This window comes from Neolamprologus multifasciatus, chromosome 17 (assembly GCF_963576455.1).
Source record: "Neolamprologus multifasciatus chromosome 17, fNeoMul1.2, whole genome shotgun sequence".
Taxonomy (NCBI): Eukaryota; Metazoa; Chordata; class Actinopteri; order Cichliformes; family Cichlidae; genus Neolamprologus; species Neolamprologus multifasciatus.
Window position 1 is genome coordinate 1235572 of NC_140455.1, and position 21271 is coordinate 1256842.

The 21271-nt window shown below is 40.6% G+C and overlaps 1 protein-coding gene across 2 annotated transcripts in view; it reads left to right on the forward strand.

Moving 5' to 3' along the window:
• The window catches only part of cdk17 (cyclin dependent kinase 17), a 48403-nt gene that overhangs the window by 13948 nt on the left and 13184 nt on the right, over positions 1-21271 (forward strand). For both annotated transcript variants that reach the window (XM_085136766.1, XM_085136765.1), the window contains exons 2-4: positions 10667-10811; positions 13578-13742; positions 20515-20648. In XM_085136766.1, coding sequence (XP_084992892.1) covers positions 10685-10811; positions 13578-13742; positions 20515-20648 — 426 coding nt within the window. In that variant the 5' untranslated portion in view covers positions 10667-10684. The remainder of the gene's footprint in view (positions 1-10666; positions 10812-13577; positions 13743-20514; positions 20649-21271) is intronic.

The following is a 21271-nucleotide window of genomic DNA, read 5'->3' on the forward strand; positions in this document are numbered from 1 at the left end:
TGAGGGCTGGGAAGTGGGGAACAGAAATTATAGCTCAGTATTTTTAGATTGAACGGCCTTACACAATACAAAAATGACACGTGAGATATGAAAATCACTTTGTTTAAACATGCTGGTCAAAAGCAGTTGGTGTCTCAGTCAGGAGCAGCTGCACTGTCAGGAAAATCTGTAAAAACCATCTGTTTAAAATAAACATATCCTGTTTTTGCTCATTTGGGGGTAGTTTTATATCTTTGCAGTACGATGCTGAGCGGTAAGTTACTTACAGTACAGGGCTGCAGGTAAGACCCCAAGCAGACAGGAGCAAAATAGATTAGAGCCACCTAAAAGAATCAATACTGGTTTAAGTGTACACTATATTTAGAACATCTATCACTTTACGTAGCGTCAGACAGCTCTTTCCAACAAAGAAGTAAAGCTGTTAGATACCTCCAGACACCAGTGACAAACAAGTCACTTTATCTCATAAAACACAGCAGTTTTCTGCTACTGCTTCCTCTGTTATTAGTTAGGTGGTGTTATTGTGTGGCTTTGGTATTTTAATTGGTTAGTTGACTAAAGTGAAAACCTACAATTTCTTCAAGGTCTCCTATTTTTTACTAACAACATCTGGTGGATTTGAAAAGAGCAACACTTAGAATTTTAACATTAATTTAGCTTATAACTCCAAACTTTGAGCTGTTCCTCATTGTTGCCCCAGAGCTGCGTCTCCCAGGTTGCTGCAGGAAATCTGTAAAAGCAAATTTAAGTTTAAGGAAAATGTGGATCTGTCTGTGCCAGTTGAGGCCTGCAAAACACGAGAAGACTTTATTGCAACATCAAACTTCTGTTTATATGTGCAAACTTATCTAATTATCAATTGAGAAACGGTGCTAAGGTGGACCTGAGAGGTCAAATACACTGTAACTTAAGAAAACATCTGCACATAGAAAAAGTGTTGCAAAAGCACCCAAAAAGTTGAATACAACAAAATGGAAGTAGGAAAAAAAGCAAATCTCAAAACACAAATAAGGTTTTATTGGGGAGACGATAACGTGACGGGACAGCTGTGAAAGTGAAGGAAACTGGTTTCAAAAAAGGAGAGGGTTGGTCAGTGTATGATGCAGGTAATGGGTTTTAATCACACACGTCACATAATACTATAGATCAGGGGTAGGAAACTTGAGGCCTCGACTGCCGGTGTCCTGGGATTTTAGATGTGTCCTTGATACAACGCAGCTGATTTAAATGGCTAAATGACCTCCTCAACATGTCTTGAAGTTCTCCAGAGGCCTGGTAATGAACTATTCATTTGATTCAGGTGTGTTGACACAGGGAGATATCTAAAACCTGCAGGACACCAGAACTCGAGGCCTGGAGTTGCCTGCCCCTGCTATAGATACATATTTACTGTTAGCTTCACACATTTTGTTTTGTTTTGTTGTGTTGAGAAAACCCCTTATGAGCAAGCACTTGGTGACAGTGGGAAGAAAAAACTCCCTTTTAACAGGAAGAAACCTTTGACAGAACTTGACTCAAAGAGGAGCAGCCATCTGCCCCAACCTCATTTGTTCATGTTATTGTGCTGAACTGAAATTGTACACAGCATCCTCTTAGCATATACATTTTGCGACTGAGAGCCTGTGAACATGCTTCTGTTCCTCTGTATATTATTTTAGAGATGGAAGCAGAAACATGGTTATAGACTCTTGTTACATCACATTTTATCTAAATTGGAGCATTTTCAGTCACAATGTACAGTACAACTCACTCAACACATGGCAACAGATTACAGATCGTTTCGATTTGCTGCTGCAAGAAGTTCTTTCTTCTTTTTCCGATCATACTACATTCTTCCTGTTACTCAGCACTCTGAAGTGCTGTGATGGTGCATTAAATTTAGCATTGCAAATGACCACGTGGGTGATTCTGGTGTCAACTAGAAAAGCTAACTTCAATCTCACTTCACTTTTTATCCCCACCGAAACCGTTCTCACTTGTTCCTGTTTTCCTCCTACATCTCTTCATCACCCAAAGGCATGCTTTCACTCATGCTCATTGGTCATTTCCCATTCATATTAACATTGCAAGCTTTTGTGCACTTGCAGACACACACATACAGGGTTATTTCAGCTCAGCCCTCTGGGTCAGTCATGCTGAAGCTCCTTTTTTCAGTTTTTAGACAAACAAAACAAAGGGTCTTTCAGTGAAAAGCGCCCACTGCGCTGGGCAATAGCACTGATGCCCTGTGTGTGTGTGTGTGTCTTCTTATAGGCTCACAAACACATACTTGTGACTGTACTCAGTAGGCTTTAGATAAAATGTGTGCTTGAAAGCTGATGACAGTGCTAATAGTTTTGCAGTGACACTATGCTTGCAGATCAGAATAATTTTTCTTTAATTAATTTTCTTTGGTGTTTAAAAGTCTCTAAAACAAAGATTGGCAGATTTCAAAGTGGTTTTAGTGAGATGTAGGGATTCATCCACCCTGTTGGCTTTAGGGAAGGGACATCCTTTCATCTGTTTGAAGTCTTTGTCCTCGTGCACATCGTGTAAGACAGATGGTGGTACTTTGATTGTAACGTATACCAGCAGTGTGAAGGGAAACTCCCTGGTGTCTGTGTGCGCCCTGCTGTGATCTGATGATATGAGTGGTGTAAGGAAGCCCGAGGCAGACATACGCATCTTTTATCCTAAAGTGTAAATGAAGGAAAATGAAAAGTCAGCACCTGCGCGAGGTTGGATTTCGCCTTCGAGCTTTGTTTTGGGCGATTTGTATTTTGTTTTCCATATAAACTTGTCCGACTATGGCGCTTGTCACCATCTCATTCAAAGAGCTGTGACTTCCACCGTCTGTAGGCAGCGAGCAGCCTGCAAATGTGGGAGAAATGGAGCAGAGAGCCAGATAGATGTCACTTGACAATTGAATTATTACACAATCTGCAAATAAAGGAAATGTTGTGAAACAGATGCGGTGTTAGATAATGTGGAAGGTTTGGATGACGGCAACGTTAAGCTTACGTGTCACATCAAAGATTACAGGCCACTTTGATCAACGCTATACATAAAAGGAGAAAAGCAAAGCCTGACTAAATGTGTAATACTTGGGCTTCTCTATGTTCCTAGCTTTAAAACCTAAGCTACAAGACATTTTTTACATGTAGAAAATTAAAGAAATCTTCCAAAATTGATATGTACTGTATTTTCTATCAAATGTCATTCACTGTGAGCACAAAGCTTTGTGGTGCCTTGCCTGTGCCTGCTTTTGGCAACGACTCTAAGCCTGTTTTCTGTGGAAATGCAGGAAACTGGTTCTAATTTAGGCACCAGCATCGACACCACAGTAGTGGAGGTAAAAGAGGAGTATTTGTATTTGTTAGGGATCATTTTTAGTAAGTGTGTACACCAAAAAATTCAGGCTACATATTTGACCTTCAAAAGCTCTTAAGTAGCTATAATTATTATTGTAACAGCTAAAGTTCATATAAAGCTAAATTAAACAGAAACATGTATAATTATCCAGCCAGCCAAATTTTAGTGGTTAACATAATCCCAAATTTTTACATACATACATACATATTTAAAAATAAACATTCCGTCCTCTAAAATGTCCCAAATAGATGGCATCATCTGGACAATGGATTAAATATGAATAGTTTGCTTACTGACTGCTTTGTCTGGTTCTGTCTAGCAAGTGTAGGAATGTTTAATCATTTAGTTTATTCACCATATGCATTTCTAATTTTGAACACATGCATTTTTGGGATTTAAAAAACAGAAATAAAAGGTAAAATCTGAACGTTTTGGTTTTGTAATGGGAGATTTTGCTGTTTTAGACCATTTAAACAGCAAATGATTAAGTTTTATTTGTGGTTCATCAGTACCAAGTTATTACTGTAAGTTATTTCTGTTTTGTAAGAATGGCCTAGTCAAAAGGCAGTTCGTCACACAAACCCAAAAGCTCACACAATGACTCGATAATCCTTGAGGGATGAACCACAAATAAAACTTAATCATTAATAAGCAGATCAGTGTGGCATGTGACATCACTTTCCCGTTTGGGTCCCGTTCAGTCCTGGCTCCTTTATGTCCGCTCTCCAAAAAGAAACTGATGATTTTATCTATTTTAAAAGCAGTTGTGATTCTCATATGAGAGGCTCTATTTTGAGAAACTGCTTTAACAATATTATCTGTTGTTTTTCCCTTTGAGAAGAAGCGGTGCTGGTGACTATTTAACCTTCTGTTCAACTCTCCCTCTGTTCATTGTTCCTGCTCCGATTCTGTCACGTCTGTAAACATTTATAGAACGGAGAGGAGTATTAAAGGACAGCTTGTTTTTGACATAAGCTGATAAGAATAGCATCTGATGGTGTTTGTACAACAGCTTAGGCTCTGAAACGTATGCACAGACTTCAAAAAAATTGACATAAGTATAGTTAATGTTTTTAGTAGGATCAGAATCCACTTTGACAGTAAATGATAAGCTGAAACTAAATAATTCCTCTTAAATAATGGCTTTGAGAACAGGGCTTCAGTTTGGGGAAATGCAGTCAGTGACTGCGTGAATTAGGGAACAAACAATATTAATAACAGGAACGGCAATGTCAATGAATAAATCCTGTTTAAATCCTCCATTTGGTTGTGCTGTAAATACCAGCTGCTAGTCTGTTGTGCTTGATGTGTTACCTGCCCCCAGTGGTTGATCCACGCATTACCAAGTGGGACTGGAAGCAAATGGATTGAGTGAACTTGAAAATGTATGTGTCTGATTTAGAGCAGATAGCAAGAAAACAGTGGTCCATTCTAGGGTACTGAGGGAGGATTCACACAGAAGGCTTTCAGCTTTCAATGCTCTCGCTTCTCATTCACTTTGAATGGAGTGACATCATGTGTTGCCAAACTGAATGTTGGATCCCATGCTTTGTTTTGCTCCCTCTGATTGAAATTCCACATAAACAAATGCTCCAGCATGGCAAGTAGCCAGTGAGATCACATCATGCAGACATCCTTTTTTTCTGCTGTTAATTGCATTAGAAAGTTTAATTGCTGGATAGAGCTACACGGTGACCTTTTCTTGATGTGTTGAGTTTATATGCAGACATGCAGGAAATGTCTTCTGTATTAGTTAGCCGAATTTTATTTTAAAAAACGAATTTTCAAGGTTTTTTTATACTTATAGAGAGAGCTGCAAAATTATCACATAATTAAACTGGAGGGGCGGCAAGATGCATACAATTTTATAGTATAATAGTTGGGATTGTGCTACAGTTGCCTGCTATTGGACTAGGAGCAAAATGGAAATGGACTGATTCTTATATAGTGCTTTTCTCCTCTCCCAGAGGACTCAAAGCGCTCTATACAACATGCCACATTCACCTATTCCCACGTGGACTGTTTCGAGTGCTTTCTAACTACCATTAACACTCCGATGGAGAGATGCATTGGAGAGCAACTTTTATATCCTTGGGTTTAATATCTTTCCCAAGGATATTTGGCATGCAGACTAGGGAGAGCCAGGGATCGAACCACCAACCTTCCGATCAGTAGATGACCTGTTCTACCTTCTGAGCTACAGACACCTCAATTATACTTTTCCTTATTTCCTTATTGTGAAACACATGTAGAATTACTCAGCGGGTTAAAAGTAGCTTATATTAAACATGGACATTTAAATACTCAGGTGACCACATGTAGAAGGAATACCCTGTGCAGCAAAAACTGAAGGCTCAGTTTCAGAAAGTATTTTCTACTCTTACTGTGATGTCAGATAGAGTGGATATTCCTAATATGGTCATTATGGGTTGTACCCACCGACTGTTAAAACCTTTTATTTGCGAGTGGCAGTCAATCAGAAGGACGGTGGAGCTAAAACAGCTTGAAGGCCCTTGATAGGATTGTTTTATACTTTGAACCATGCAACAGTGTTGTAATAGAATTAACAATAAACATATAGGATATGTAAAATGCCCCCTTTAGTATTGCCGGACACCCGAGTATGCCATAAAAACACAGTTAAAAGGAAAAACATACACTCATCATGTAAGCTTAACTGGGTAGGCTCTAAAGAGCACTTGTTTTTAGTGAATAAATATTGTGTAATTACAATGAGAACATGGACTAGCAGGATTTGGGAATCACACTTCAGTGGTCACCGGGAGTGCTAGCAGTTTCAATTCCCAAGCCTGTGATATGCTAAATTGTAGCTACTGAAACCAAACCTAATTTCAGGCTGGACACGCCCACCCCGACCATCGAATCTTTCTCGACAGTACTGTACACGCTTGCAGTCACTTGGGTGATTTCATGGCTCTTAACCAAACACAAAGGCTCCATTATGGCTCCGCTCACTGAAATAAACTCACTTTCTCTCCCCTATTCCTTCTCGCCCATTTTGTCCTCTTCCATCTCCTCCCACTCTTCCGCCTCCTTTAAATTCACGCTTTCACCCACTTCTCTCTGAAATCAAATCTAAAGCCACATTTTCCATTTTGTTACCTCATTCTCGTGTGGAAGTGGGGGAAGACGGAAAGAGGGGGAAATAAGGCAAGGAAGACGAGGAATCGAGGAGAATGCGAGTATAATAATTAGCCCAGTAATTAGGTCTGGTCCCTTGTTCCCCCTCCCACCTTCCTGTCCTTTGAAGTTCCATCCTCCAGACTACCTTGGATGCACTTGGAAGGCATCCAAGAGGAATGGGGTATCACAGGTGTGTGTGTGTGTGTGTGTGTGTGTGTGTGTGTGAGACAGAGAGAGAGAGAGAGAGAGAGGTTTTTTTTGCAATGCTGATGATGAAAAAGAGAGAAAGTTGTGGTGCACTCCCTCAGTGTCTTTCTGTCATTGGCAGATTGCTTGCTTTTTATGTTGAAACCCCCCACCCCCGTCACACACACACACACATCACTCATATGTGCCAGATGCTGTATTTTCAACACACAGAGATTCAGGCACACACACACACAGATTCAGACACACACACGTCACATGAGGCTCTTTGTTTTGGTTTGCTGCAGAGATAAAACCCGGCTCTGTTACACTTCTCTGTAAGGGAGACAAAGAGCGCTTATCTCAAAACACTGAATGTGTGTGTCTGAGGGAGAGAATGCGTTTGTGTGAGTGTTTTCCAATGCAGTCATTTTATTTATGCATTGAAAAAATATTTTTTCTTTAACTAGCTGGATTTTCAGTGTACTTAAGTCTGTTTTTTTTTTGTTTGTTTGTTTTGTGGGGGTTTTTTCCCTTGTGGATCTGTCTCTGTAGTCATGAGATCTACATGCTGATTTAGCCACCAGGACTAGCATGACACACTTCCTCTTGAAAAGGAGGCTAATCACACGTTAAAAGATTTAAGTTTAAAGTTCAACACAAACACACTAGACGGATTGGATGGGAAATTATTCTAAAAAAAAAGCAATAAATAAAAGAAGTTGCCAAAATAAAAATCGAATATCTCTGTGAGCAGTACCTTAGCATGTTTGCAATAGCTCAACTATTTTTTTCTAATACAGCCAGAGCTGGGTGGCAACAGTGGGGGTGGCAAAAACTGTCCAATAGTAGGAACAAATGCTAAAAAATAGAAAATATACTTTGGTGACTCACATGAGTAAAGTCTTTTTAAGAAACAACATCCATGCACGCACCAATCAGTCCATCCTTTTTATCTGTTTATCTGAGCCTGGGTCGCAGGGAGCAGCAGCCTAAGTAGAGAAGAGGGGACGTCCCTCTCCTCAGCCACCTTATCACCTCCAGCTTATCCAGGGGAATGCCGAGGCATCCCCAGTCCAGCTGAGAGATATAACCTCAACTGGCTCCTTTCTGTGTGGAGTAGCGGTTCTACTTTGTGGACCTCTCAATTAGAGCAGGGCGATATGACCAAAAATATTTATACTTTATTATATTATAATTTTATACATTTGAAAGTTTGCGATAATGATATAACTGACGATATAATTGACACTAGACAAAATACTTTACAACTCCACAACTTTATTAGTGCAAAAAAAAAATAAAATCAATGTATTTTCACTGTTTTTATGGGCATTAAAGTTATATAAAAATTTAACAGTGCAAATGCAAATTCCTCGCTGACAGTTTAACCAAAAGGCATTTCCAGTGGAAATTAGCCAACATATCCTCAGCATAACCATGTTTAATATCCGCAGGTTATACACACACAATACGGTAATATTATGATGAAGCACGGTACGTATCACTCCGCGAGGCTCCTCCCTACGATAGCCGTAATGCTCAAACAATCCATCAAGCTGTGCAGGTTTGTCGCCGTGTACCACATAAAATCATTTCAAGGTCAGTAAACACAACCAGAATTCATACATAAGGCACACGGGATTATAAGGGTTACTGTCGATTTTCAGAAAAATCAAAGGATTGATTTTAAGTGCGCCGTATTTTCCAAACAACACGGTAATAACGACGGCCCGCTAGCATGCTCTACCAAAAATAGTGCTTTGTTGTCTATCTGACGGACAAAAGCCAAACCAGTTCCACCACTGAAGCTGCAGCATTTTTATAAACCAATTCTGGTTCATCCGTTTGATTCAACGATCCGCTTTCGTCCTTCTCATGTTCCGTCGCCGCCATGCTTTTCCCGCCATGTGCGTATGAAACCAAAGGCACTGCGCATGTGCGTTTTACCCATATTCTATCGCGATATTTCATTTTCTTATTGTTGCCCAACATTATACCGGTATTACCGTGAACAGATCAAGCGCCTTGAGGCGACATTTGTTGTGATTTGGCGCTATATAAATAAAATTGAATTGAATTGAATTGAATTGAACAGTATGATATGGCCCAGCCCTACTCTCAATGACTGCACTCTTTACTGTCTCTGAGTAAGAGGCCGGCCGCCTTTCAGATAAAGCTCATTTTCACTGTTTGTATCTACAATCTCGTTCTTTTGGCGACTACCTAAAGCTTGCGGCCATAGGTTACGGTTGTAGCTCGACTGGTAGATTGACGGCTTTGCTTTTGTACTCAGCTCTCTTTTCAACACGAGGGGCCGGCGGAGCGTCTTCATCACTGCAGCTGATGGCCCAATCCGAGGAAACCGCGCTAACTCGTTGATGCTGTGCGGCCCCAAGCACGGGCGATCTGCAGTAACTCGCTAACGGAGATTTGTCGCGTTAATGCGGTTATGGCGGTAACGTCATTTTAACAAGATTAACGCTGACAGCACTAAAAATAACACATAACACAATGAGTGAACAAAAGAAAAGTTATGCAAAATTTTGGCGCTTATTTAGTTTCACTTCAGTGTTTTTTACTGACAATCATGGGCGTGATAGTTTCTGCTTTCTGCCTTTTCATTTTTAGTCTTTGCATCTTGTTAGACAAACTGCATGGAGTAAACAAAAACATTTTTGTTGGAGGAAAGCATGTATTGTAACTGAGAACACTTGAGAGCTTGGTAGGTGTAACGTTTTTACCTGCTGCTTACCGGGTAGACCCACAGTGAACTAAGTGTTCCTAAAATTATTTTGCATAAATTATTTTAACAATTATTTTATTTTTGTATTATTTTGCATAATTATATTGTCAGTAATATTGTAATTTGACACAGACAGTGGTACTCCAGTCAGACCTTCAACAGCCTTTAACCTGTTCTGTTTTGTAGCAAAACATCTGTGTGATGTTGATGTGCGAACGGCATCACTAAATGTTGGTTAGCGTTTACTGATAGCAAAGGGGACGAGATCAGTGTTATAGCCAAGATTAAATAGTTTTTAATCTTCAGCATTTATTGATCACACATCACTGCAGTCTGGGATGATGCTGCAATATATATTTTTCTCAGGCCTAGTTAACACACAAAACAAACATATTATGGTTTTGTGTTGGCGTGAGGTTACAGTCACATGTGCTGATATTGACTGAAGCCATTTTCGCTGTGCGGTGTCATGGATGATGTATTGGTGAAGGTGTGTGTGTGTGCGCGGACAGGCAGATGGGGTCTCCTGAGTATGAAGTGAGCTAACAACCTTGAGAGAGAAATGAAAAGAGAGGCATGGTGACGGCAGGGGTTAGCGTGTTTTGTGCCGAGGGTCAGGCAGCATGGGCGGGGCATTTCTGCTGCCGCTGCTTCCTCACTGCATTTCCTCCACTCAGCCTGCCTCATAAGTGCACGCACACATACTCACACTCATGCACACGCACACATTGACGAAGCGATACCGCAGCAACACAATGAACACGGTCTGGCTTCAGGCAGATTGAGCAAGGTGTTTCCTGTGACCTGAACAACTGCTGCGTCAACACAAATACATTCGTCTGGAACAACACTGGCAGGCGCTCAGAGCCGTGCACAGCGTGTACGTGTGTCTCGGCAAACTGATTTGACTCTGTCAATTAGCGCTCATTAATTTCTCCTCGTTTGAATGCGTGAGCGTGTGTGTAAGTGAAAACAGCTGTGTTCAAGTGCGTGATGGTCATCCTTTATTCATGCTTCGTTCATGGTTTATTCATGTACTGTTGGAGCATTTGCAGAGTGAATGAATATTGGATTAAAAGGAGCTTTGAGTTATTCATGAGCGGAGATTTTGGACCGTACGGGTGCTCACAAAATCTTCAACATCGCACAAGAATGCACAAAATAACAGCACAGACGAAAGCAGTCTTCTAAATGTTGCATTCTTTTGTAGCCAACTCTGTGTTTTTGTGTGTCCTGCAGGTCGCGCATTGCCCTGTTATGGAGAAGATGAAGAGGATCAAGAAGCGTCTGTCATTAACACTCCGCCCCAGTCAGACCATCGACGAGTCTCTGTCAGAACTGGCTGAGCAAATGACCATTGAAGATGGTGGCACCAAGGACAACGGTATTCACCTTTTCTTTTTACAAATCCTGTTCTAAAAAAGATATGAACATATAGAAATGTTGAAATGCAAAAGAACAAAATGGTAAAAACATATTTTAGTTGCAGTGAATAAAATGAGGATGATTCATTTTAAAAGGGTTACAATTCCATTTAAAAAATCTCTGATTTGAGTCCATGCCTGATCTGCACCAGCGTAGAAAATTCTACCAGTCTGATTTTTCTAAGTGTTTTCTTGTGCATGCCCTTCAGCTGATATGTAAAAGCTAGAAGGACACGGGGGTTTTGTATCTCGACATCTCTCAGGGACTTCTAAATTATAAATCTCTGAAGCTGATGAAGACAAAGTTCAGCATGTGTGTCAGTAACAGTTGTAAAGGCCTTCCTCCAAGTACCTCTCTACCGAGTTATGTAAGAGGAGTAAGAGCAGAGCACTTAAAGACACACACACACACACTCACTGAGAGCATCTCAGACGATCAGAAAGTAGTCCATAGTGAATGATCATTCCCAGACATCCAATCTTTTTCTGCTTTTCCCTCATATGTGCTACACCACGTCTCCAGTGAACCTTTGGGTTGATAGACACATGACCATAAGTGGCTGCTGCTTTTGATTGACAGCTGTCAGGATAAATGAACATTAATCACTTCATTAATGTATACTTAGTTTGTAACTTTTTTGGTGTGACAGCATCACGATTGAAACGTTAGCAACTTTGTTTGATCTTTCTGTTCCCATCAATCTAATGAAGTGCAGAATGAAACCGTGTCTGATGTTTTTGTATGTATGTTAAAGGTCCATATGGGAAAAAGTGTTTTGTAATGTTTTCTTAGAGGACAGGAAACTTACTTGTTGTGAGAGAGCCCCACATTATGCTTTCAAATATTTGTATACTTGGCCATTTTTCCCTCAGTATTACAATCCTTTTTTTCCCGGTTTGCTGTTGTTTCTTTTTTTTTAAAATTATGTCCACTTAGAAAATTATTTTAGATGCCTTTTTTTTCTAATTTTGGGGTTAGAGAAAGTCTATTCTCGTGGTTGCAGAGGCATTCCCAGAGAGTAATTCCCAAAGGGAATAGTTGGACATTGAGCAGAAAACTTAAAAACAAAAACAAAACTGCTTTTACTTTGTTTGTATTTTGACTTCGCTGTTTTATTCTAATTGCTAATCAAGCAATGAAAGGTGAATCATTTCTCAGTACTGACATCTATCATTTAGGAGTAGACTGCAAACCTCCACAGACTTTTTTTTTTAATCTTATTTTGAAAGCCTCTAGCCCTTCCCTTCTCTTGTTTCCCCACTGGCTGACTCACCGGTCATGTTCTTATCATGGCGATTGTCGTTATCATTCAGTTGCTTTCCCAGAGGCAATCTAGTCCCGTCCTGCAGTGGTGCATACTCTTGACTCCTCCATTTTTGACAGCAGCAGAAAGGGTGCACTGCAAATACAGTTCACAGCCAAGCTTTCTTTGCATTAGCTGGCTTGACAAAGCCTAAAAACCCAGTAAAGCACAACAGTGTTGTAAATAAGACAAAAGATGAGTGCTGCAGAAAACGGTTAATCTCACACAGAGCGCTAAAATAAATGTTTTAATTCCAGGTAAATTGCTGCTGTTGAATTGTAAGGTGACAGCTGGACATTAGATTTCTAAAACTTTAAACTGGATTCATTTAGACATTATTACTGTCCCACAGCCTAATAAAGGCCATGTGGAAATCCCTTTATTATGTCAGCAGATCAAGTTGAAATCAAACTCACTGATTGAACATCTATTCTTGTGTGTTTTTATCTGTTTTAGTTGCTACAATTCCAGCAATGTAAAAGATACTTTTACAGCAGATTAGAGTTCAACAACATATAGATATTCCTGTGTCAATGTGGTGCTTCATTCAGGTTTCAGCAAGGAGCAGCTTGACATCTTGCACATATAAGACTTATTGGCCCAAAACATGATCTATATGGCACAGAACATGCTGTAAATGAAAGAACTTGAAAAGATGTGGCGCTTCCAGCTGAATTTAAACCACAAGAGCCACTTTCATGACACAGAAAACTCTGACTTTAAGCTCAACATAGCCCGCTAAGCCTTAAACTAGCTGTGTAGCACACCTCTCTGAACAAGAAGTACCCTCGCAACTGCAGTCTTAAGACCTAGTTGGATTAGAAGTAATAAGCAAGCTAATTATGTCAGTTGGTCACTTCATTTCTTAAGAAGGACCAAAATGCTCATAGAGCGTTCGCTCTCTATATCAACCTTTGTAGTCAAGGTTTGCACAGTATGTAGGTAGGACTTCTGTGAGCATGAGGGGATCATGTTAGGTATCCCTTTGACATCATACAGAACCAAGAGCACAAAAATCTGTATAAAACAACCTGAAGTCTCAGTCTTTGACTCGCGGAGTATTTGTGGTATTATTCTCCTCTTAGCATAGGTTTGTCACTCTGGGCATTACATAACTCTGGAGAATATTTGATGTCGTCTCATGTTTATTTCTACCCATCTCCCTGTAATTGAGGCTGAAGGTTGGTATTTTTTAACATTTGTGGATCTCAACTTAAATGTTAAATAAAATTCTGCTGGTTTAAACAAACCTCCGCTGCACAGTATGCATGTCACATAACCAACACATTTCAAAGGTTGAAGGAGATGGGACGTGATATTCTTCGGTGCTCCGTGCGTGCACCCGAGGATTTGTGATTCCACTGTGGAGCATCTGGGTGTCATGAAATCAGACATCCTGACACTAGCTTTGTTGTGTTTCAGAGCCCTTCATGAGGAATGGCCGCCCACCCACCTCCCACAGCATGCACTCCTTTCTGCACCAGTACACCGGTTCCTTCAAGAAGCCGCCCCTGCGCCGGCCACACAGCGTCATCGGAGGCACTCTGGGGTCTTTCATGGTGATGCCGCGCCATGGCAGCCGCCTGGGTGAGAACACAACACACACACACACACACGGATGGAAGTGAGCGATAGAAAAGCAGATGCCATCCAAGAGCAAACAGGAAACGTCTCACGATCCTGAGATTTCACATTTGCAGACAGATTCTGGGCATTAATCCCATGAACCCTTAGCAGGCCTGCTTTTTACCCAAGAGGCAGCTGGATGGGGGAACTCAGTCAAACGTTACGCAGTTTCCTGCGCGAACTGACTCATCACAGTCAAGCCTAGTGACGAGTCTCATCCTGACTGGTGGAAGTGAGATGATGTCCAGATGATTCAGAGCAGTAGCAGATTTCAAGGTCGGGGTTGAACAACCCACATGGTGGCAAAATGATTCACAGGATGTAGAAACATGGTCTGAGATGCTAATTCTAAATGTCGGTGAATACATCTTGATATTGGTGCGTTATGGTTCAAGTTCAAATATAAGTGATGCTAAAATGTGGTATACATCATGGGACTTCCACACAGGACGTGCTGGCTTCAATGGGAGTTCAATTGAGCCACATTAACTGCGCGTTTGTCAAACTTTGTCCTCATCATCTACCAGAGCTCCCAATTTCTGTGCTTTGCTTGGTGCATCACTGTATGACACCATCCACTGAGAATAACTGGTTTCAGAGCGATGTGCTATGTGATAGCACCTTTAGACCAACTATGTGACTAAACAGTTTTTGTATTCATGCTTGTAGGAAGTCAGAAGACCAGCTTTATGTTCTGTAGCTGGCAATCATTGAAGTTTTAATGTGTTCTCTCCTTTTGTTGTGAGTCTGTTTTGTAGCATGTTGAATGAGCTGCTGATTGTTGGGTTTAAAAGATGACTGAGGACCACTAAAAACATTACCAGTTAACATTAGGATTCTACATGTTTACATGAGCATTTAGCTTAAAGCCTGTCAGAGTGGTCACAACCTGTTAATTGTATTATATTCGTCAGTTTCAAATTTTTCAGATGGTGCCATAAACATTAAGCAAACTTTAGAATATTTTTCTTTTCAAAGTGACCCAACAGCAATAACCAGCATCTGTGCGAACCATGTCTTCCACACAATGTTAGACATTTTACAGCTCAGGCTTTCTGCTGGTGCTTTTTCTCAGCCAGTGGAACACCAAAGGACCTGTTGAGCCTCACACTGGACCCTGGCCTAGATAGAAGGACTTGGATCTAAAAGCAGGCCAGTTAAGTAGGACATTGATGTACTGCATATTGCTGCTACACTCTGTTTGCCTTTTGGCAAAGCTGCTAATGACCACAGAGAGAAGGAAGACAAGTAGTGAGAGAGAGAGAAATGTGGCGATGTGTCAAAAGCTCTGTAGAGACAGGGAAATAAAAGAAGGATCCGTGAAAATGTTCAGCAAAGAAAGCTCAATTATGGGTGGAGAACAAAATCATTCAAGGTTTTTGAGAAAGAAAGAGGTGAAGCAAGAGAACCTAAAGGAAAACAATGTGGGAGGAAGATAAGAAATCAGCATAGGGGGATTTGTAAGGAAAAAAAGACTGGGTTTGTTTTGGTTTAATGAGAGAAAGTCAAAATATTATTGAGAGAGGAAAAAAATGTGAGAGTTGTTGGAGAGGATGAGGGAAGACATAAAATAGCAGGAGATGATGCAGAGGTATGTGAAAGTGAAAGGAGGTTAACGGGAAAAGAAAGTAGGACAGATTAGATCATTTGAAAGGAGAAGAGGCACAACAAGGGCAGGTGGGGGGGATTCTGCTGAAGCAGTAGAGGGAATCAAATGAGCTAAAGCCTTTAAAAACTTCACACACAACAGAAAATAAGCTGGAAGAGTGAGAAATGCATAGAATAAAAACACATGAAAAGCAGAAGTGGTAGCTGAAAAATGCTGAAGTTTCTGAGAAAGAAATAAGTGTGCAAGTCAGAGGATCTGAAAAAGGGGAAAGTGGAATATTTGGAAGTTTTTCGAAGAGGAGGCGAGTTGAAAATTGGGACAAAGATGAGAGTTTGTGGAAAGACAGTAAGTAGGTTAGGTTGAGATGAGTATGAGCATTACAGGCATGAAAAATGGAGTGAAAGCTTTGTGGAATAAAGCACATATAAATAAATATATATATATATATTTATATTTTAGGGGTGCAACGATACACAAAATTCACGGTTCGGTTCGATACTTTGGTGTCACGGTTCGATATTTTTTCGATACAAAAAAAAGTTCATGCCTTTTTAATTTGTCATTTATTAAAATTATAAATATATATTTTAACTCAAAAGTACAGCTTTTAAATTTAATGTTGCTGAAACAGCAAAGTAATAAAATAAATAAATCTATCTGATCGAGAAATCACTCATCTTTGGAAAAGAGAGTTTATTACAGAGAAATGGCTCTTTCCAAAATAAAAGCTCTACTATACGCTTCTTCTGGGCTATATTCTCAGCAGCATATTAAACATATCAGGTCCCCATAAGGAGAATCATGTGCTAACTGCTGTCTAAATGACTCGGGTAAAGTTTGTAGCATGCGTGCTTGTTGTTTTTGTCTGCTTCCACTTGTCTTTGCACTAGGATGATGTCGGAGTAAATGTGCAGTCATATTTGTTGTGTTCCCACTAGTGCTGTCAGCGTTAATCTCGTTGAAATGACGTTAAAGCCACAACACGGCAAATCTCCGTTAACGAGCTACCGCGGATCGCCCCGTGCGTGGGGCTGGACGGCCAACACGCTAACTGCGCTAACGGACTAGTTCCCACCAATGTAATTGAGCATTGCTGGCACATCCAACATACTGTTTCACTTTTGTCCATGACGCGCTTACCTTCAGGGTCATATGTCACATGAAAACCAAAATAGTTCCAAACGCCAGATCTGAATGAGGGTGGGGGAGGTTCAATTTGCCATGTTGCAACGAGAGCTTAACTTCTGTCTCGCTAGCTTGCCCTGCGCTCAGTGAATCTGCGTTCGACTACTCCGTCTAGGCTGCACTGTCGAGCCCAGATCCACTGAGCGCTCAACACAGACAGCATCGTCAGAAGGAAAGTTGATAAAATAAATGTAAAATTTTGTTTGTATTCTGTTCTGTTTGTATTGTTAGATACATATGCGTACTGAACCGAAAGCACTGTATCGAACGGTTCAATATCGACACGAGTATTGTTGCACCCCTAATATAAATATATATATATATATATATATATATATATATATATATATATATATATATATATATATATATAATTACTCATATGTCATCAACTTAAAACAGAAGCTTCTCCTTTTAAGTAAAAGTAACTACCCATGACAGTTGATAATAAAATTCAAATAATTTGATTCATGGTTGGCCTGACAAAACTTTAGGACACTGTTTGAAACAAGCGTACTTTGATACTTCGTGTAATTCTGGGAGCCCCTGCTTTAAAAACAAGAGTGACTTATGCACTGTTTACAGCACAGCCAAACAAGGTCATAAAGCAGGAGTCGTTTACTTTGTGGAGGAGTTTTCAGTCCGCAGTCCCATAACTTGCAAATCTTTATTTAACTACTCATCATGCCTGTCCCTGATCAATGTTTGATCAATAAATCCAGAAGTGCAGTTAGTATTAACGTATGTGACCAATTCTTTTCATTTTTCCATCATTTCTTCACAGTAAAAATCACTTTATTTCCCATTATAATGTTTTTTGTGAAACAGCAGCAGTACACGTTAGAAGAGAGAGTGTGAATAGTTCAAGCTGAAATTCATGCAGTGTGAACCAACTTGAGAATTCTGGTCATGTGACAAAACTACTTAACAAGCAGACTTGGACCCATTAAAAATCCAGATAATTTTAACTGCAGTGGTATATAATTGCATGTCTACGCTAAAGAAATCGTTTTCTCAATTATGCCCATGTTGTTGACTGAGGTTTGAGTTTTTCTGTCTGTAATTTAGACCTTACTTTACCTGCTGACAGATTTGTAGATACACGCCATCCTCAAAAGTCAGTGATGAATGGATAAATACATCTATGTACATAATTAGTCAGTGAGATTGGTATACTGGGAAGAACTTTGGTTGTTAAAGCACATGAAAGAGCTGATCAACAAGTGTAATGTTTGAAATATGCAAAGTTAAATCTTCTTAAGAGAAACTTTGTAGTGATTTCTTCTTTTTTTTTTCCCCCTCCCGTTTCTCCGCACTGTGCCATTTGATGATAGTCTGCATGGTTGGAGGTGCTAACACATTGATGACAGAGAACTACTCAAAACTGTGGCTACTCATTAACTCTGTGAGTGTTTTTGTGTATGCGGAGGAGAGGGTGGGCATGTGGTTTGTACTTGAGTGTGTTTGCCTCTTTTGTGTTAGTGGTAGTTTTATTGTGGAGAAGGTAGCGATGTTGTGGCGTGACAATTTTGGGCCTCTGGGGTTATAAGGGTCTGAGAGGAGATGAATGGGAGAAGGTGGGCTCTGTGAAATAAAGCTGTACATTTTTACTTTCATTAAGTTTGCTTTGGAGACAGACTAGTGATGATCCCCAGGCTTTACTATTTAATCATCACCCTGTGGTCACTGATGGATAGTGTTTCTGTCATATATTCTTTCTGTAAGTTTCTTGTCATGTCTTACTTTTTGTAAGACACTCGATTGATCAAACTTAATCAAACTAAATGTTTAATGGGGTGCTTGTAGCTCAGGAAGTACAGAATGGATCCGCTAAAAGGAAGGCTTGGTTTATCAATCGCTGGCTGCTCCACTCTGCAAGCCAAAGTAGGTGGGGGCAAGATACTGAGCCCCAATTTGCTCTCCAATGCATCTATTGGAGTGTGCATATATGTGAATGTTACTGGAAATTACTTGGATAGAAAAAGCATAGAAAAAAGTGCTTGTAGATCTGCACGGTGCTGGAATGGGCTGCAAGATTATGAGCATGAACCTTTGTAATAATAATCATCAATCGCCCTTGAATCATGGGGTGAATGATTATCACAAAAAAGGTGGTGGATATTCCCAAAACTACATGGGAGAAGCTTGTTACACAGGGGACCACAGTCACAAAGAACATCATTTAAAACATAAAATGCTGTAATGGATTGAAATCTTGCAGCGCCTTAACCTGCTCAAGAAGGCACACGTACAGGCCAATCACAAGTTTGTCAGTGAACATCTAAGTCAGGGGTCCCCAATCCCAGTCCACGAGGGCCGGAGTCCCTGCAGGTTTTAGATCTCACCCTGGGTCAGCACACCTGAATCCCATGATTAGTTCTTTACCAGGCCTCTGGAGAACTTCAAGACATGTTGGTCGTGTCCAAATTCATGGGCTGCTTCCTCCTGAGGACGCATTTGTAGACCGATTACGTCACAGTGACGCGCCGAAGGCTGTCCAAATTCGTAGACTCCTCTGAATGCAGCCGACAAATGCGTCCTCCTTTTCCCCGAATTTGAAGGATGGGTCGGGTGTGTCCTTCGTGGCCCACCATATCCCAGAATTCATAGCGCGGCCCAGCCAAGTTCCAGTTTCCGGCAATGGCGGCCGCTACGAAGTTTTAAAATTACTCTTATTAATCTTTCTGGGCCACAAAATAAACTTTAAACATATTTTCAGGCGAGAATGTGGGTTAGCTCGTTGATAATTAAAAATGAACACAAAAAACGGAGAAAGATTTCGGGGTTCATTTTCGATTTTCGTGCCATGGCGCTGACAACCGGAAATACTCTGAATTAAGGGCGGGAGTAGATCGAGAAGGCTAGACCGTCCAATTCCATAGCCGTTTACTTCCGGCCTACCCGACCTCCTGAGGACACGGCCTTCGCGGTCTACGTGGGCCGGGTCCACGTAGACCTCATCCTCCTGAGGCCGTGTCCTCAGGAGGATGCAGCCCATGAATTTGGACACGACCGTTGAGAAGGTAATTTATCCATTTAAATCAGCTGTGATGGATCAAGGACACATCTAAAACCTGCAGGGACACCGGCCCTCGTGGACTGGGATTGGGGACCCCTGATCTGAGTGTTTCAGCAAAGGCTTGGGAGAAAGTGCTGTGGTCAGATGAAACCTGTGTTGTGGATGAGCTTCACTTTTTCACCTGCCTGAACTAACTCTATTTTTGGGTAATAATGTGATAACACTGCCAGCTGTTGTTGTTCTTTTTGTTCTTCTTCTCCTGCTTCATTTTCTTCTTGCTTCATTTTCTTGCTCACCCAACACAAGATCAGTTCACAAGTACATTTCTCACTGATTATTGTACTTGAAATGGCCAAAAATCTCATCAGCTGCATTATGTTTAGCAGATGTGTTTATGGTGATTTATCAAATGTCACGATTTAAAAATCTGAACAAGATTATCCCATCGCCCACCAGGCAACGCTTTGAATATTTGCTGTTGGTTACTTCTGAATGAAGCTACAGAGCCATAAAAAATAAATGTCTAAAATATGGTAATATGTGCTTCTAAATGACATATCTTATGCATGAACACAAAGCAACTGGAACATACTACCTCAGGCTTTATAAGATAGATTTGCAGCTCAACTTTTTATCTCTTCTTACTTATAGTAGAAACTGTGCTCTTTTTAATTTATTGACTTATCCTTTAAGAAATTTAACTTTGGGTGTTTTCTTCTTTGTTTTTCCCTTTCTTTTTTTTTTTAACCAACAGATGAACAGATAATGAAAGTTATTGATTCTTGTAAGTTTAGGTCTGTTCTACAAACAGCATTAATCATTAGCCGGACTGGATCACTCCTAAACCGTCTTAATCTGGCAGTTCCAGTGTGATTTTTATCCAAAGCCCTCTTGTGCCCTATCCTTGATTTTTTTTTCAGATATTGTCCACGAAAATCTGAAGATGGGATCTGACGGGGAGAGCGATCAGGCATCAGGAACGTCTTCAGACGAGGTCCAGTCTCCGACGGGCGTCTGTCTGAGGAACAGGGTCCACCGGCGAATCTCCATGGAGGTGAGACGTGCAGAATCCCGACACACATGCACACACTGTAAATCATGTAAAAACGGCTTACGCTGCAAGTCCACATACCACGCTTCACCTCCTCTCATCTCCTTCTGCTCGTCTTCTCCACTGCCTCAAGTGATTTGGGAGGGGGTTGGGACAGATTGTTTGTCGGCTAATGGGTTCTAAGAGTCGGGGCGTCATGATACTGATAGCAGCCCTGCTCCCTGAGGACAAAAGAAGAGGCTGGTAAAGAGACGAGATAATCTGTGCTGGTTACCACAGTGATTTTCTTCATGTCAGCTGTCTCCACTTGAGAGCATGCTCCCCTTTATTCTTCTTGTAAAGAAGAATACAGTTATGTTGTGCTATTTTAAACAACTGTGTGACATGTATAAGTGAGTAGTACTTGTAGCCTTTCAAATACAGGGGTGAATTATAATACAATATAAAATGTATTAAAAACAAGCATTAGGTCAATTTTGTTGCATAATCATTTTAAATGACTCCTGTTAGTAATCTCCTTATTTTCTCATTCATATTTTCAGCTTTCGCCGCTTTTTGTTTTTCTTAATACCCCAAAGAAAGTTATTTATACATGAAAAACTGGCATTGGTGTCACCCAGGGTAGA